At 41.4% G+C, this 19,287-nt stretch overlaps 1 protein-coding gene and 1 long non-coding RNA gene across 2 annotated transcripts in view; both read left to right on the forward strand.

The window, feature by feature from the left end:
• The first annotated feature begins 4,041 nt into the window (after positions 1-4,041).
• Positions 4,042-19,287, forward strand: part of LOC116103186 — a 32,143-nt gene continuing 16,897 nt past the window's right edge. Inside the window, exon 1 of the long non-coding RNA XR_004123428.1 lies at positions 4,042-4,117. This is a non-coding gene — a long non-coding RNA (uncharacterized LOC116103186). The remainder of the gene's footprint in view (positions 4,118-19,287) is intronic.
• Positions 5,896-6,963, forward strand: LOC116103182 (olfactory receptor 13G1-like). Its single transcript, XM_031388737.1, has one exon. It carries the CDS (start codon positions 5,948-5,950, stop codon positions 6,869-6,871), a length of 924 nt encoding a protein of 307 aa, XP_031244597.1. The 5' UTR covers positions 5,896-5,947; the 3' UTR covers positions 6,872-6,963.

The raw sequence follows: 19,287 nt of genomic DNA on the forward strand, positions 1-19,287 counted from the left end.
TCCCAATGTAATGGGCCAGTAAATATCTTCAACAAAATTATAAAAGAAAACTTCCCTAACCTAAAGAAGGAACCTACAGAACTCCAATTAGACTAGACCAGAAAAGAAATTCCTACTGTTATATAATAATAAAAACACCAAATGTACTAAACAAAGAAAGAATTTTAAAAGCAGTAAAGGGAAAAAAGGCAAGTAACATATAAAGGCAGGCCTATCAGAATTACACCAGACTTCTCACCAGAGACTATGAAAGCTAGAAGATCCTGGGCAGATGTCATACAGACTCTACAAGAACACAAATGCCAGCTCAGGCGACTATACCCAGAAAAACTCTCAATTACCATAGATGGAAAAAACAAGATATTCCATGACAAAACAAAATTTACACAATATCTTTCCACAAATCCAGCTCTACAAAGGATAATAGATGGAAACATCAACATAAAGAGCAAAACTGCACCCTAGAAGAAGCAAGAAAGTAATCTTTCAACAAATCCACACAAACCTAATTCCACCTCTTACAACAAAAACAACAGGAAGTGACAATTACCTTTTCTTAATATCTTAATATGAAAATTAATATTACCAACATATCCTAAGCGATTGAAATCCAAAAATATGAGGAATTAGAAATTTGTTGATTGTCATCCAATGGTCTCTCTAATATGGTAATTAGAGAAATAGGTCCAATATTGTACAATCTATATATACATTCAGCTTGTTTGTGACAGTGTCTGGCTGTGTACAACATAAGGGTCTTCAAATCTTGCTTCTTCTATCTTTGCCTCTCTATTAGTAGTATTGTTTATTTCATGTTTTTACACTATACTATGGTTTTCAGAACAGCTTATATATTTCAAAAGTATTTATATACCCAAGGAAGACATAGACAATTAACTTGGGAGGTGGCTTGTAGGAAAGAGAACAACAAAGAGTGAGACTGAGTGCTTTGCTTGACATTTGTAGCTCTTGTATCAAATTTGAAAAAGAGGACTTTACAAGTTACTCTTTCTCTGAGATGAATGCGTTTCCAGATTATCACAGCCAATGAACCAGATTCTTAACCACACCTAATGTCTGTGCCACCCTCCAAGCAGAACCATTGTTCATTGTAACGGTTGGTGAATGACTTTATGGATAGACCATCTTAATACACACATCATTTCTTAAATGAATGTAACCTGTTCTCTGTGGCCTGAGAAGAAAGTCACTCACTCAAGTCAAGTAGTTTTGACCATAGCAGGAAGTCTGTATCCAAAAATCGAACCTACAATTCATTCCTTGGCGCTGCAGAACTGTCAACTCTCAGCTTAGCTACAATGGAGGTAAAATCCTTCGGTGATTTGAGGGTCATTGAAGTACAGCCTTATTACATTGAAATTCTATGTCTAAAAATTGTTCTTATTTTGGGCTTGTACCACAGAAAGAGTCAAAATTTTAAACTCTACTAAATACAAAACAACAAAAGACTTTATATATTTATGTTCATTTAAGAAAATACTAGTAGTGGTGTATTATTTTGAAATATACAGTTAATATGTTTGGACTTATCTGAAATTTATAATGAGAAAAATATATGTATTTTCAGTATTGCTGTAGACAAGCATCTACATAACACTGTTAAATTGATTGTTGTTTTATATCAAACAACTTTTATAATACTCATTTTTATTGTTATAATATTTCATAAATTTTAAGGAATATGACAAAAAAAGATATTGTAGGTATTGAAGAGAGGGTCTCTGGGAGGAGTTGGGGTACAAAAGGGAAACAAGAATGCAATTTAATTCTATTTACTTAAAATATGTTTTTAAATGTTAACAAATTCAGACAAATTGAAATCATGTAACTTTTCTCATCATAATGCAATAAAAGTTAAAAAAAAACTCAGAGAAAGGGAAGAAAGTGAGTATAGATATCAAATAATTATCAATCTCTGTTTACTTAGTTCTCATGGCTGACCACCATACTCTCCGCATCAGCCTGACCACTGATTCTTATCGTGATCAAGCTAACAGTGGGATCCTGTATCCTCAACTGCATGGCTAACCACATAAAACAGAGAGTAAACTCAGATAAGCTATTGACCCTTGCGACCTATGGCCTACACCCCAGAACGGGATGAGTCAACAATTTGACTCATGCCCCATAGCACCAGTGGGCAATGTGACAAGTCAAGATGCATGGCAATGCAGAAGATCCTCGATCTTATATTTTTGCTAAGGCCATTTAGGTTTGACTAGAATTTGATCTTGTTGGTGGGAAGCTCCGTGGAAAATTATCCAACTCTATTCTAGAAATACAAGGTAAGGATGAATCAACTAAGTTATCTTGGCTTCGGTTAAACTGCTTGCCTGTGCAACACCCATCCATAACTGCTGAGCAAGATATCAGGATGTGGTATTTTTGCCTTCAAGTACCCCTTATTCTAAACACTCTATGCTACACTTGGGTCCCAAATACCTGAATGTAGTCATAGCCAGCTGGAATAAAAACTTTTAACTGGCTATACACTGTGTCTGAATGGTCATCTCCGGTGGGCTCCTTAAAACAAAGAAAGTGTGAGAACCTAAATGGAAAGATGATTCTATTTGAAGTTCCATGGCTAGTGCATTTAGGAGTAGCTAGTCTTTTATAGCAACAGTATGATGCTATACCCCATAGTTCCTGAGGGGCCAAGGCTTGCAACAGGGAAGCCAGATATCTTGGGTGGATTCTGACCCCTTCTAGCTCACACTGGTATTCAATCCTTGTCTGACAAGGGCAGGATGCACTGAGTATGATGTAGTGCTCCCCCACCCCCGACTTTGCTATCCCAGCCCCAAATGCAGGCAGTGATGACCCATGAAGTTGGAGAAATTTGACACCCTTTCCTGGTGAACTTTAGCTAATAAATACCTGACTCTTTGCCCTTCCCTGTTCTTTCCAGCTGAGATTTGGATGGGAAGAAGGGAAATCCTGCTGGGAACGTGCCTGGCTTCCTGCCACAGGAAGCAGAAACTCAGCAAGACATCTGTGCCCTTTCCATCTGCCCTTGGGACCCAGCTCCTTACCACCTCCTCTTTCTGTTGTAGACTTGATAATAGTTGCAAAGCCACCTCAGCCAGAACCCTGGAGCAGGCATCCCAGGGGCCATTAGCTGCCTTGGGTTGCATCATACAGCCAAAGCTATCTAGATTTAAGACAGAATTACTTGAACCAAACAGACATCTCTGTACTCCTCAGGACTAAGACATCCCTGCAGTCCAAATGGTGTGGTAAGGACATGACCTAGCTGTCCTTCCTTTAGAGGGTCCAGATGCATCTCTCTAGACAGAAATAACCAACCCTATGCCAGTCTTAGACACTCGTCTGGAAAATATTGCTAGTTTCAAAAACCCTTAATGTTTATTGCTGCTTAAGCTGGCTGTGTCTTTTCTTTTCTGTCAGCTGTTAAATCAGGAGAGTCTTTTATTGAGTCTGGGATGTATTAGGGCCACAGGGTGTCCAATATCAAAAGAACAAAGATGTGTTTCTGTGGATGTTTCTGTGTCCACAAAAGAGGAAGAGCAGGTCCAAGAGCTATCACAGAGAAGAGAGATGAAGGGCTGGAGGGCTGGAGAAATGGGTAATAACGCAGTCACATCCTCCCCTCTCTCTGCCAGGTCCCGTTCCACAGGTTACTTTGTTGAACACCCAACCTCATGCCTGTGGCCATACAGGTAGGTTTCTTATGACTTTTCTAGACATTTGAAATGAAGACATTTTCTCCCCATATAAATGGTTCATGTGTCTTGCTCACAGTTACACAAAGACATGGTGAATATGTGCTATGTGATTAGGGAACAAGTAGTGTTCAGTCTCCCAAACGGGAGGTGAACAGGTGATGGAGAGTGATGGGGATACAACCAACCAACAGTTCCTGCACCCAGCTCCTTTGCTACTCTGGGGTACCTGTGCACTATGGACATTTCATCCTGATCCCAGTAGGAACAGCATGCAGAGGTCACTTCACTTTCCACAGGAGGAATGACCCTGGACTTCATTCTTTTCTTATCTTTCCAGTCAGCTTAGACAGTACAGACAGAAAACTGATCCTCATCCCTCTGCACAGGTGACTGTAAGGCAAGTATTCTAGGTAAGTGTGGGACTAGGAGCATATCTTCAGGGCAGTCCACATGGTAGTTCATCTCTCAGATACATCCTGACACAGGGGCATTCTCAGTTGCTGCTGGCCTCAAAGACACATTAAGTAGAGGGATGAACAGGCTTGGGTGGATTTCAGTGGCCAAAAAAAATAGAGAAGTCCAAACCAAATTGCACTTTAGATCAGTAAAAAATACTATTTAGAGCCAGGATTTCCTAGTCAGGAATTGAGACATATTTTTGTAAGGGTACTCTTGTTTATCTCAGTTTCCTGTATTTTGTCTGCTAAATCTGACAACTGGGTCTGTTATCCTTGGTGTTCAGGGACATTGTGTGCACACCCTAGCCACTGCCCAGTGACTAGTAGAGCTCTTTGTGAAACAGAGAAACTACCGGTTGTATACAGGCTGATCTGAGGCCCTATGAAAACATGGAATGAAGATCAACCTTAGGAGAGGACCTGTCAGCCCAGTTTATACCATCATTACATTGAGCTTAGTTTGCCAGGTGGAAGATGGGAACAGAGCCAGCATAGCATAGACATCCACACCCCTCTCTCTGCAAACCCCTCTGGAGCACTGTGGGATGGAGTAGTGGGGGTGGAGCATATTGTATTGGGAGTGCCAGTAAATGACTCTCCTGGCCTATTTTCAGTTTTAGAACATTTTACTCTGGAAACATGTAAAATGATTTACTGTGAAACCTCAAATATCATTTCATGCTAGATTAGAGAACTGAATGAGAGCAGCCTGGTCATACCCTGCTCTCCATGTGACAGGCCACACTGGAAAGTCCTGTTGCCTGTCCCTGTCAATCTGCCCTTACAATATGACTCTTAACCCACACTCAATGACCAATCTTTCAATACACCCTAAGTGGCAGAGTCTTGTAGTAGGAAGTGGCAAATGAGCTCTACACACATAGCATAGCTGGCCTCAATCTGGGTCACCACCATATCCTGTCTTCTTAACAGAGGCCTGCCTTCTCAACATTCAGGGTTCTGTGGGTTCCAGATGCTTGCTGGACAGTGACTGGCAATACAAAGTCCTGTGAGGACTGTTTCGGTCCCCTAAATGGAACTCTGGGAAACCTTACAGGAGCTGGGTTTGGGAACAGCTGAGTTGTTGCTCAAGGTGTTGACTCACCTGAGACATCCTGGGTCCCTCAGGAAATCCTGATTTCCCTTTCGTGTTGTGTGTAAGTCTAATTCTGTTCCTTGGCTTCATGTCCTGGTTAGAATAGAGTTCCAAGAAAGGAAATTCTAGGTTCATTGTTGTCACCTAAATGAGGAGTCACATGTCACAGAAACCACACTTGGTCCTATCTCTGGAGAATCTGTCACTGCTTTAAAGTTTTCCATGTCATACCCCATACTGTGGGACCAACAGCTGGCAATAGAGTAACCCCTTCTCACTGTTCTTGCATCCTTCACAGTGCCATTGATGATAAACCATGTCTTTTCACACTTTCCAGTCAATGTGTCCTGGTTGGCAGACTTAAACATGGCAATCTTTCCCTCAATGTGGGATGAGATGTTGCATGTATAGAATAATGTGCTCAAGGACTTTGTATTAGGGTGAACTCATGGGCACACGCTCATGGAGTGCTCATGTTTATTGGGTCTGTCACTGGCCTGCTCTTTCCTTTAGCCCATGACCCAAGAGAATAAAATTAAATATTCATAGTAGAAACAAATTGCTCATTACACAGAGTTGTTGGCTGAGTTTTAAAACGATTGTTAATTAATCAGAATAAATCTCAGTACTTTTTTTGCCAGAGGCCCAAGCTACAACTCTTATCCTGAATCTAGACAGTGTTTTCCATGGCTCCTGTAAACCAGTCGGTTGTGACCATGTTCATTCTGCAAAGGTTTGTTGATGACCCCTGGATCCAGGATGTTCTCTTCTGCCTCTTCTTTGCCTTGTTCTTGGCAGCCATAGCTGGCAATGGCCTGATTATCGCAACCATCCACAGCAGTTCCAACCTCCACACTCCCATGTACTTCTTCCTAGTCAATCTATCCCTGATGGATGTCATCTGCACTGTGACCGTCTTGCCCAAAGTCCTGCAGAGCCTGGTGGCAGAAAACAGCATATCGTATGGGGGATGCCTCACACAGATGTTCGTCTTTTCCTGGGTCCTGGGCTCTGAGCTTCTGCTTTTCTCTGCCATGGCCTATGACCGCTACCTTGCAATCTGCCGGCCATTGCACTATGGTACCCTCATGAGTGGCAGGGCCTGTGTGGCCCTTGCAATCTTTGTGTGGTTCACTGGAGCTCTCAATTCCTTGGTGCTCACTTGTCTGATGTTGCCACTGTCCTTCTGTGGTCCCAATCTCATCACACACTTCTTCTGTGAGATCCCTTCTGTGTTGATGCTGTCCTGTAGTCCCACCTTTATCAATGACATCATGACTGTCATTACAGACATGTTCCTGACAGGCCTGAACTTCTTATTGACCATGACATCCTATGTCTTCATCATTGCCAGCATCCTGCGCATCCGCTCAGCTGAGGGCAAGAAGCGTGCCTTCTCCACCTGCTCTGCCCACCTGGTTGTGGTCACCCTTTATTATTCCACTGTTCTATATACTTATGTACGGCCAGCCCTAGGAACTGCTGGGCTCCTGGACAAGGTTGTTGCTGTTCTGTACACCACTGTGACCCCATCTCTGAACCCCCTTATCTATACACTGAGAAACAAGGAATTCAAAACATCCTTTAAAAAACTGTTATTTCCCCATTGATGATTTTGACCTTGGAGAAGAGCTCTAGCAGCAGTGGTCAAAAAGCTAAAAAGATAACTCAAGCTTTCTTTTTGTGTCTTCTGACTCGGGAGGGCACAGGCTAAGTTATAGCCTGGGCTGGCTGTCCAAAGTTTGTATGAGGAAAATCATGCTGTCTACCAAATAATACTAGTCTTCTACTCTTTTGAATGTTTTAGATAGCTTTAACCATTCCTATCTTATATGTAGAAATGTATGCTTAGAATTCAATGCTATTAAATGTTAAAATGTTTCTATGACACACTGAATCAGTTCTACTTAAATCTTTAGTGAATTCTCTTTAAAATTTTTTGATCCTCTACAGCAAAGGCCAAGAGTGAATGGTTACAGAGATAAAGAATGAACCCTGCCCACACTTCGTGTAGACATTTGCTGACCTGATTTGACTGTTTTCATTTGTCTTAGTCTTATTTCAGTTTCTCCTGGTACTTAGTTCATCCACCAGATTCAGGGAAGAAAATCCTCATAAATGATCTGAGTTAGGAGCTGAGTCTAGGAGCCTCTAATTCCTATGAGACCTCTGATTTCAGCATCCAAGGATGTGAGACCAGAACCAGACAGTAGCATGGTGGCCTCTTCTCAAACCCCATGTCATTGTAAAGGTTTGCTAAATCATAACTCTAACTTATACCTCAACATCGCTCCTGTCTGGATGAGTTTTATGTGACTTGACCATCATCAAGGGCTACTATTATTCAACACTGAATGTTGTATGTAATGTTAACCTGACATGAGTTCAGTTCCACTGTGATAGGAACTCAGAAATAAATAGCTTACAAGATCTGGTATGAACATACTTTAAGCATTTTGCACACTGTAGTGTTTGGGTGATTATCAGCTCTAAGCTTACATAGTGTTATGAGACTTGTACAGAAGAGATGGCAAAAAAATAGAGTAGGTAAGCAGGATAGAGAAAAACAACAGGTGAGACAGAACCATGTCAATGATTCATGGTTGTGATGATTAATGTTCATGGTTACTTTAACTGGAGTAAGGTCTCCTAGGAAATTGCTGAGAGATACCTCCATGATTATCCATAATCTGTTTCCAATGAGTATTTACTGAGCAGCTGTACTTTGTCTTTAATGTAGGTTGTACCTCCACATGCACTGGGGACAGGAAATCATAGGATAAATGAGTGGAGAAAGTAGTTTAAATTTCTCTGTTCTTAGCTGGTACAAGGTTAAGAAGCATCTCCACCATCCATTCTACTGCTGTGGGGCTTTGCACCCAATGATTCCATAGTGACATGTCACATTTGATTAGTGAGGGAAGGGGAAGGGGTAGCCTCTTGACGACTGAAGAATAGTGCTTGGCCGCATGTAAAGTAGGGATGATATACTGAGAACTGATCATTTACTTACCAATGCTCCTACTGAGAGAGTGGTGTATCATACAGACAGTAGTAACTGATTTAACCAAGAACTTAGGTCAGAGAATCAAAAAGAGCCCCTTAGGACAGGGGCTCTTTTGTGTCCCTTTGGGAAAGCAATATGACTTTTTCTCTAAAGGAAGAGAATGTGTCAGAACTTGGGGTAATGGTGATGTGGACTAAACTTTTATTTGGTGCATATAGATAAGCATGGACTAAGCAAAACAACCAACACAGAACAAAAAGCACATGTGCAGGTTCTAAGTTTGGAGGCATTTTTCTATGATGGCCAAAGCCAAAATCACAAGGCTGGGAAGATATTCTAGGCAACGCAGGTGGGAGATGGGCTTACACTGTCAGAATGGCCTGCATATTTCACCTATAATTGAGAAGGGTACAAGAGTCTCTTCAGAGCAGGCCTGACATTCTTCTTCCTCTGTGTATAGGTAAAGAGGTTCAGAATGTGTCTCAGAACCTAGCACAATTAACTTATTTCTGGATATAGTTGGAAACAGGCACAGAACTTGAGTGAGTAGTACAGAGCCCAATAAGGTGGGATGTCTAAGTATAAGGCCTTCTGGTTCCTCTCAGCTCAGCACATGTGCTGAATGCTGCTGCTGTTTATACAGCCATGGGGCAGCAGAGAAGCAGGAAGTTGATGTCTCTGCAATAGCCATGCACATGAGAGTCGTGATGCTGTTCACACTTGTAGGACTTTAGAAGAGCAGCAATAACAGAAGGATCTCAATCTCATATAAACAGTGGGTGATGACCTTGGATCTACAGAATGACAGCTACCATGTCATCACACCAGCACTGATGGGATCACATGCCTATGCTAGATCTCCACATATATGTGGGTTTATCCTAGAGCTATATATACTGCAAATGAAATCAACTGGCTGTGTAGTGATCATAGACAATGACTATGTGTGCTGGTCTGTGTACTGTACACCATCCAAGGAGATCTGTGGGGCTCTAGCCTGGTCAGAGCAGCCAAAGAGTTTCACTCTCTGAAGGGGAGGGGGAGTCAGATCAAGGTAAGCTGCTGAGTCTCTTCCACAGACTCTGCTGCTCCAGAGGAGTCAATGCAACACAGAAGGATGCTGCTAGGCTCAGCTACAAAAGCTTCAGGAGAGAATTTCTCTTTCTCGAAGTGTTACAGCTCTATATTGTCACAGGCCGGCCAGTCCGGGCCTCCCTCAACCTATGGGGGAACAGGGTCCTAGTCAGGTAGACAAGGCGTTGGTGAAGAAATGACAAACAGAAACAGACACAAGGGAGTGCTGTAACTGAATGCCATTTGTACAAAATAGAAATCAGGCTTATATAGTATACAGGAAACAGGGCAAACTACAGAAATCACATAGGCAGGAGATGGCTACATCAAGGTCAGTAAAATCAAACAGCCAGGTGCAGGGTGGAGGAGCAGTGTTGTCCTTCTTCTTGGGCTAGGTTGTCCTGGAAGCCTCAAGGTAAACTCTCAAGGTCTGTCTGAAGCAAATAGCTGAAGGTCGTATTTTAGCGTTCCTTGGCTATAACATAAATAATTAGTGGGGGAAGCCCTACAACTTCTAACTGGCAGTAAAACAGTTTTTCTTTGTGTGGGACTTCTCTGATAACAAGTGCCTAACTGCTGTCTCTAACTCTTGAGACACCCTGTCTGGTAAGACAGCTTCTTAGTAAAAATTCCAAGCTAATTACAGGTAGGAAATCTATTAGGATTATTGAAGCACTGTGAAGGCCAGGAAATAATATTCAATCTCAGTTTTAGCTATAACGAAATATTTCTTAGGGCACTTTTATGCCTGAATAAAGAAAGTACGCAGATCTCTCCACAGACTTAACAGAGATCAATCTAGAACACCTCTGAGTTAGGAGAATGTCAGTGACTGACTACCTCAGAAGGCTGACTCCCTTTGAAGTGTACGCCTCAGTTCTGTGATCAGGTTTTTAGGCCTGTCCCAGGCACAACTGAAGTAGATGAGTTCTCTGTAACACTATATGACAGATACTGTTAGGTCTTTGATGAAATAACGTGTCTGTGTGTGTGTGGGGGGGTTCCTTGTGGACACTTATCTTACATACATCTTTGGGTGGGTTGGGGTCTAAGAGCAGATGCCTTCTATTAGCTTGGTCTGAGATGTTAGGAATGCCTCATCTGCATGTGGAGGGGCTCTAGGTACTGCCCCTATGTGAGTGACTGTCATAGTCCTGTTGATGGGGTGTCGTGGTCATGTGTTTCAGAACAGGAACCTGGTTGGGAGTAGATGAAATTCCTACCATCCTCAGGTATGAGAGTACTGGGGTTTCTGAATCCACTTGACCTTACCAAGTTTTTGTCTGGGGACACAGTTCTGCTTGCCCCACACATGTGTATCAGCATCTCATAAGATAAGAAGAACCACACAAAAAGAAGAGGTTGGCCATTCTCCCATTGAAATCATGGTGTTTCCTTAGAAATTAGATCAACCAGCATGTTAGGCAGCACAAAGGACATGCAGATAATGACCATGATGGCCAAACTCACAGAAAAAAAAAAAATACAGGGCTATGAAGTCCTGTGCAGGAACTGACCAAAGGAATAATTTCAAGTATTTTCTATGAACATCATGTTATACAGGGATAAGAAGTAAGAGTACACATGGTGGGACTCATGGCTCCAGCTGCATATGTAGCTGAGGATGGCCTAGTCTGTCATCAATGGGAGGAGAGGCCCTTGGTCCTGTGAAGTCTCTATGCCCCAGTGTAGGGAAATGCCAGGGCCAGGAAGTGGAAGAGGGTGAATTGGTGAGCAGGGGGAGGGGGAGGAAATAGTGGGTTCTTTTCAGAGGAGAAACCAGGAAAGGGGATAACATTTGAAATGTAAATAAAGAAAATATCTAATAAAAAAATAAATATGGACAAATTTGCTGTGTGCTTTGAGGACTTGAAAAAAAAAAGAAGTAGCTGGTCAGACAGGTTACTATGACAAAGTACAGACAGTTATAGACAAGGTACTATGAGAAGCGCTGAGGCATGAAGTCAATTACCAGTGTCTGGTTGGGACTCAGTATCAGTATGAACTGTACCCAACACACTATGTCTTCAGGAATCTGAGAACAGATCGTAGATCATGATTTTAAAGTTTGGTTTCCATACTTGGTCATTTGGAAACTTTCCTCCTGTCTGTATATTTCAAATTTGTTTGGTACACAGTCTTGCTAGGTAGTCTAATCTGACTTAACACATATTTCTGCCTCAGACTCACAATTATTATGATTATAGCCATGTATTACGGAAGTAGATCAGGCAAATATTCTGAGGTCATTTTCTAGAGAAGACCCCATGAATGAGGGATGCATGTATACCTCAACATCCAGGCAGTCCCAGTCTTCATGGTAGCCTCCACAATATTAACTTCCATAGTCTCTGGACCAGGTATTTCCAAGTGGATATACGATCCATGCACTCACTCTTAGAGGTTGGGCCCAGATCCATGAACCCAAGCTCCATACTAGTATATCTGATAATATTTGAAAAGAAAGAAGGCCAGCCTTCCTACAGACTCCAGTAGCAAGTCCTGAGCCTATCTGTAATTATACTAGATGAGATAACTGCAGCGAGACACTACAAAGGGAAGCAAGTGGATTCACAGAAATGATTTAGTAACTGCCTGACAAACAATTAAAAATAATCAGCTAAAGTGTGCTCTTTGGGCTAAAAGATAATACACAAAGACTAAGCAAATTTGCAAGCCAATACAAGGATAAAATGTTTTCAAATAGCTATGTAACCCAATAGGGAAAAACAAATTCTTTAGATAATGAATATGCAGACTACTGTCCCACAAACAATCATAAACTTTACCATATAACTCAAGGCAATTAAAGAAGACATGAAGAAAAAGAGAAGAAAAAGACCCCATTGTACTCCAGAGGATAAGAATAAGTACTTGAGTAATGTACAAAAATGCAAACATATGGCTAAATGAAGTGATAAAGATAATTCAGGATATAAAAATGGAATTCAATAAAGAGATAGAAACAATGAAGAGGATACAGCTAAAATGAAGATGAACTAGGAAAAGCAATATTTCAACTAGAGCACTCATGGAAAGCCTTACAAAGAGCGAATCAAGCATAGGATTGAGTATCAGGACTCAAAAATAAAGTAAAGGAGATAGAAAATTAGCAAAGACAATACGAACTTTTGAAAAAGCCGAAGAAAGGAATATAGAGGAAATGGAGACAGTCATTAATGACAACACAATCTAGTTATCAGCATAGATAAGGGAGAAGAATGCCAGGATAGTGATGTGGACTATATCTTTAACAACATCTTAGGCAAAAAATGTCATTAAAACAAATAAAAAGAACATACCCATAAAAATGCAAGAACAGACAACTCCATCTAGACAAGCCCCCCAAAAAGAAACACACACTTGGCATATCATAGTCAAAATGTACAACACAAAAAAATATTGAAAGTTTCAAAAGAAAAATCACAAATCACATAAAGGAAAACCAGTTAGAAGAGCACCTGACTTCTCAGTGGAACCTCTGAAAGTTAGAAGAGCCTGGAACAATACTCTTGGATTTCTGAAGGATCTTAGCTGCCAACCAAGACTACTATACCCAGAAAAGTTACCTGCCATAGCTGAAGGAGAAAGAAAAACTTTCCATGATCCTAACAACCAAAAATTCATATCCAACAAGAATAAAAAAGATAAGTAGAATTCTGAAAGCAATACCTGGAACTCACATGGAATAAGCTCACCCATGACAACATAGAAAGAAACAAATGAAGGCTTAAAGTTAATTTTTTTTAAAAAGCACAAATAAGAACACAAACTAGCAGACACAATCAAATAAGACTGCAATCAACACATACCTTTAAATAATAATTTGAATATTAATGAACTTAATTTTTATATCAAAAGACATGGGCTATATTTATTGATTAAGAAACAAAATTATCTATCTCTTATTTACAAGAAACTCAGCACAGATTTAAACACAGATGCCATCTTAAAAGATGAAAAATAGCATTCCCGGCAAATGATATCAAGAAGCAAGCAAGCATTGCCATAATAATATCTGACAAAATAAATTCAAATAAAAACTAATCAATGAGATAAAGAGGAACATTTAATCCTAATCAAGTAAATAGTGAATCACATATTTCTATCACATATATATGCCAAACTCTGGGGCAACCAGTTTTATAAAAAAGTACTATTGGATTTGAAGACACAGATTAACATCAATCCATTAATAGTAGGTGATTCTAATACCTCACTTTCTTCAAAAGACAGGCATCTGAACCATTATTAAACACCAAATAATACACATTCTACTCAGCAGCCGACAGAAGCTTTTCTAAAATACGCCATATCCTTAGGCAAAGCATAAGTCTTTATAAAATAAAAAGATGAAAATAACTCAATATATCCTATCTGATCACAATTCAACAATCTTAAAATTGACATTAAAAAATCTCTACTGAAAATAAATTTATGGAAGAAACATAAAACAAACAAAATCCCGAATGCCTTCATGATAAAAATCATAGAGAATGTAGAGAGAGAGGGAGCATACATCAACATAATAAAGGTTATGCACAAGGAACCTGCAGCCAACATCGTCCTTACTAGAGAAAAGCAAACATGAAGCAGTTCTACTGAGGTCATGAATGTTACCGAGATGTCAGCTATTCCTATTTCCTTTGAATATTGTGCTGGACATACTATCTGAAGCAATAAGGCAAAAGAAGGAAATTAAAGGGAAAAAGCCATTATCCTTAGTTGCAGATGGCATATTACACACTAATGACCCCAAAAATTCTACCAGAAAATTTTAAGAAGTGACAAACCAATTCAGCAACATGGCAGAGTTCAGAATCAACTTGCAGAAATCAATAGTTTTTCTGTACATGAAGAACAAACATAAAGATAAGGGGCTCATGAACATATCCCAAGTCACAGTAGCCTCAAAAAAAATAGAATACTTACAAGAAACCTAACAAAACATGTACTGCCTCTACAATGAAATGTGCAAACATCTGAAGGAGGAGACAGAATGATATTTGAAAATGAAAATGCATCCCATGCCTATGGATTGGTAGGATTAATATTGTGTAAAGGACCACTTCACCAAAAGCTATTTTCAGATTCAATGCAATTCCAATCAATAGCTCCATCTCAATTTTCACATAGATAGAAAAAACTACATTAAAATTCATATGAAACAATAAAGGACCTGGGATAACCAAAGCTTTTCTGAGCAAAAAGAAAAATGCTGGAGGGATTACCATTCTAGATTTTAAAATATATTGCAGTTCTGTAGTAACAAAAGGAACGAGGTCTGGGCACAAAAACAGAAAAATAGACCAATGGAGCAAAATCCAATATCCAGACATGAGCACATGTGACTTCAGCCATCTGATATTTGACAAAAATGGCAAAAACATAAGCTGTAGAAAAGAAAACATTTCAATAATTGATGCTTGGAAAACCATGTTCACACACAGGAGAGTAAAATTACCCCTGCATAAAAAAGTAACTCCAAATGGATCAAAGACCTAAACTTGAAAGCTTAAACAGCTAGAAGAAAGCATAGGCAGTACTGCATATAATATAAATGTATGAGTTTCTAAGGAAGATTCTATTCGCTCAAGAATTGAGGCCAACAAACGACAAGAGAGATTTCAGAAACTAATATGCTTCTCCACAGCTGAGGAAAGAATCAACCAGGTAAAGAGGATTAACGTCTTGAAGTATAAAGAACTTAAAAAGTGAAGTGACCTATACTAGCCATATCAGGGTTCCTGATAGGGTCCCAAGGAAGAGGAAAAGAGAAAAAAAATTAAACATAGAGATAAGAAAGGATAATAGTCAGAGGCTGGGGTCAGGAGCGCTACAGTGGCTAATGACTCAGACCAGAAAGTATATTAGCAGCACACAACCCATTATAGCCCTTGGGCGGGGGGTCAGAAAACAAGTCAGTGAAAAGCCTCAAACAGCAAAACTACAGGGGCTAAGACATCTCAGGTTCCCCTTAGCAAGGTAGATTATGGGATGGCAAGGAAAGCATTTCATATCTCCAGGTCAGGAACATTAAACCACATTCACAAAGGGATGGTGTCAAGGGCCAGTTCCCAGACTGATCCCAGAGGCCCTGGCACCAGCTCATAGCTGGCCTTGCCTGACATGACCCTGGATAGGTGAGGGGTGAAATGCCCACATGCTATCATCAGAACCCTTGTGCAAACTCCAGCCTAGCCCCTAACGACAAAGACTTCAGATGACGTAGTCTCAGCAGAACACAGAGGAGTCAATGTATACCATGGTGAGACATTCCACACAGGGCATGAGAATCCCACGACATCTCAAGAGATTAAAGCAGAGATGTGTAAATAGAGGGTATGGAAGAGGAACTCCTCCTGCCTGCAGCATGTGACTCCCCTGACCATTGTCCTCCAGATCAGTCTGGAGGGAGCTTGGGTCAAGGGGAGCAAGAGTCCCCTTTAATTGATCCTAAGAGCTTTCTCCTTCAGTTTCTATCCCAAGAGGCACTAGGGCAAGCACTTGCCCCTGGTCTCAGAAATGACAGGTATTTCTGAAAGTCAATGACCTCTACACAAAGAAAGACAGAGCTTCAGAGGGACACTAGAGACTTGCTGCTTGCAGGAAAGGAGAGTCTGTGCCCAGCAGTGTGTACTTTTGTGGAAGCCATCTGTCACCTGAATTCACTATGACATGGAAAGGTGAGTGAATGGTAGTCTTCCACTATGGGACTTTTCTGGATAATAGGGAAGCTCCACAGCAAAATTATCATCTAAAAGTGACATTGTCCCAGTGTTTGGATGTCACCACAGGGACAGAAAGAGCATAGTTATACTTCCCACAAGGCCTGAGATTGAGGAAGAGCACTGGGTCAGAGAACAGATTATGATAGAAAGATTTGGCTTCATGCTCCATTGTATAAACAGCAGATTATACCCTACCTTCTGGGTTTTTCCCCTTATGTTTAAAACCTAACTTCTTCATTCATCACCCACAGTACTCACACTCATTTTGAAATGAAAACAGCAGATTTGGGTTAATCTACTCTCTCTATATGTAGGACTAGATAGGACCTGAATGTTGTCTTGTTGGGCCACGATAGCTACAGAGGATGGTGAGAAAATGATGCAGAAGAAAGTCTCTTCCCCTGTTGCCCCTCTGTTGAGGGGAAGAATATGAATTTCACTTTCCATAGGGGTAGAAAACACCAGGAGAACATAGCCATCAGGATCAAGTGAGCAGGGCTCGTAGGAGCTCACAGAGACTAAAGCGTCAATGACAGCACCTGTGTGGGTCTGAATGAGTCTGTACTAGGTCCTCTGCAAATACGTGAGGGTTGTGCAAGCTTGGTGTTCTTGTAGAACACAGAGGGAGTGAGGGTGTCTGACTCTATTGGCTGTTCTTTAGGATGCTTTTCTTCCTTGCCTAACCTTGATTTGAGAGCTTGTGCCTAGTCTTCATGTATCTTGTTATGTCATGTTCAGTTGATATCCTTGGGAGGCCCAATCTTTTCTGAAGGGAAACAGAGCCCCTCCAAGTGGATCTAGCAGAGAAGAGAGGCTGGGGAGGGTGGGAGTAGCTGAGGGAGGGGAAACTGTAACAAACAAACAAACACAAACAAACAACAAAAACCATTAGCCCAGCCCTGCTGGTTTTAGCCATTCCCTGTCTGCTGCAGATGAAAACTGGCATGACTAAGAATCACCCAGAGAAACAATTTCTGCTGTCTGACTCAAGTATCAGGGAGACGGCCAAATAAAGAGGGGGAGGGGTGTGATAACAGGGCTGGAGGGGTAGATGCTTTCTCTACCAGTTTTGTTTTGTTTGCTTGTTATTGTTGTTGTTGTTTTGCCTTGTTTTGTTTTGTTGGACAAACCATGATATTTACAGACATTCCAGTTTGTGACCTTGGTGGGGATCCTCAGCTGCTTGACTCCTGGTGGAGACTCAGCTTCTGAAGGTTTTCAAGTCAGGCTTGCTGAGATCTGGGTTACATGTAGCCATGTGTGGTTGTTGAGAATTTGCTCTGCTCAAACTCTCCACCTAGATACCAGACTCTCCATTGTCCTCTTTGGCACAAATGGCAACACTAGGGATCAAAATTAAATTCCCAAAAGAACCAGATGGAATTATGGAAGGAGGACTTGGGTGGACACATATCATCTCTCTGCTTCCCAGTGTGTATGGTTGAGCAGTTGGGAAACATTGATGATTTTCCCTCTGTATGGCAATATCACATCTGATACTACTGTCTGACATGCCTATAGGAATGACAGGCATCAAAATATGGCTTGCTAAACCTAGTGCGTATGAAAAGAATATTTATTTATGGTTTTCCACAAGTTTCATTCTCCTCTTTGTCATGCATGAAAAAAATATCCCACAGAAAACCTCACCCAGCCTCACCCCCATCTCCACGCGGATGCCCCCACTCATCACCCCACCTGACCTCTAAACTCCCTGGGGCCTCCAGTCTTTTGAGAGTTAGGTGCACCATCTCTGAATGAACATAGACCCGGCAGTCCTCGACTGTATGTGTAATAGGGAACCTCATATCAGCTGGTGTATGCTTTCTGTTTGGTGGTCCAGAGTTTGAGAGTTCTCGGGGGTTCAGATTAATTCAGACTGCTGGTCTTCCTTCAGGATCGCCCTTCTCCTCAGCTTCTTTCAGCTTTCTCTAATTCAACCACAGGGTCAGCACCTTCTGTCCACTGGTTGGGTGCAAATATCTGCACTGACTCTTTCAGCTGCTTGTTGGGTATTTCAGAGGGCAGTCATGATAGGTCCCTTTTTGTGAGCACCCCATAGCCTCAGTAATAGTGTCAAGACTTGGGACCCCCCACACACACACCTTGATCTGGATCCCACTTTGGGCCTGTCATTGGACGTTCTTTTCCTCAAGCTCCTCTCCATTTCCATCCCTGTAATTCTTTCAGAGAGGAACAATTATGGGTCAGAGATGTGACTGTGGGACGGCAACCCCATTCCTCACTTGCTGCCCTGTCTTCCTGCTGGATGGAGGTGGGCCCTATATGTTCCTTCTCCCTACTGTTGGGCATTTTATCTAAGGTCCCTCCCTTTGATTCCTGAGAGTCTCTTACCTCCCAGCTCTCTGGTGCATTCTGAAGGGTCTCCCCAACCTCCTATTTCCTGAGGTTGCCTGATTTCATTCTTTCTGCCGGCCCTCAGGACTTCAGTCCTTTTCCCTCACCCAATACCAGATCTGGTTCCCCTATGCCCCCCCACTCCCCACATCCATCTACTTTCCCTCCCAGGTCCCTCCCTCCCTACCCTCTTGTGACTGCTTTCTTCTCTTTCCCAAATGGGACTGAGGTGTCCTCACTTGGGCACTTCAACTTGTTGACCATTTTAAACTCTGTGGGCTGTATCTTGGGTAGTCTGTGCTTTTTCTTTCTTTCTTCCTTTCTTTCTTTCTTTCTTTCTTTCTTTCTTCCCTTCTTTCTTTTTTTTTTTTTTTTTTTTTTTTTTTTGCTAATATCCACTTATTAGTGAGTACATACTATGCATGTCTTTTTGGGTCTGAGTTACCTCACTCAGGATGATATTTTCTAGTTCCATCCATTTGCCAGCAAAACTCAGGATGCCTTCATTCTTAATAGCTGAGTAGTATTCCATTGTGTAAATGAACCACATTTTCTGCATCTATTCTTCCATTGTGGGGCATTTAGGTTGTTTCTAGCTTCTTTACACTGTTTATTCTTCAGGAACAAAGCCTCCTTGGTTCACTAGGCAGTGGGGAATGTGGAGTGGGGAAATCCCAGAATCCCACTGTCTGGTGTCATTAGTTGTTCCTGTTCTAGGTACTTCAAGGATCACAAAAGGAGCCCTTCATGGTGACACCTGCTTCTTACTCAGTTCTTCCTGTTTTTCACAGTACTACAGGATCTTTCAGGTTCCCCACATGCCCATGCCTTAGCCTGACCAAGCCTCATTCCCTTT

This window comes from Mastomys coucha, unplaced genomic scaffold (assembly GCF_008632895.1).
Source record: "Mastomys coucha isolate ucsf_1 unplaced genomic scaffold, UCSF_Mcou_1 pScaffold21, whole genome shotgun sequence".
NCBI classification, from domain to species: Eukaryota; Metazoa; Chordata; class Mammalia; order Rodentia; family Muridae; genus Mastomys; species Mastomys coucha.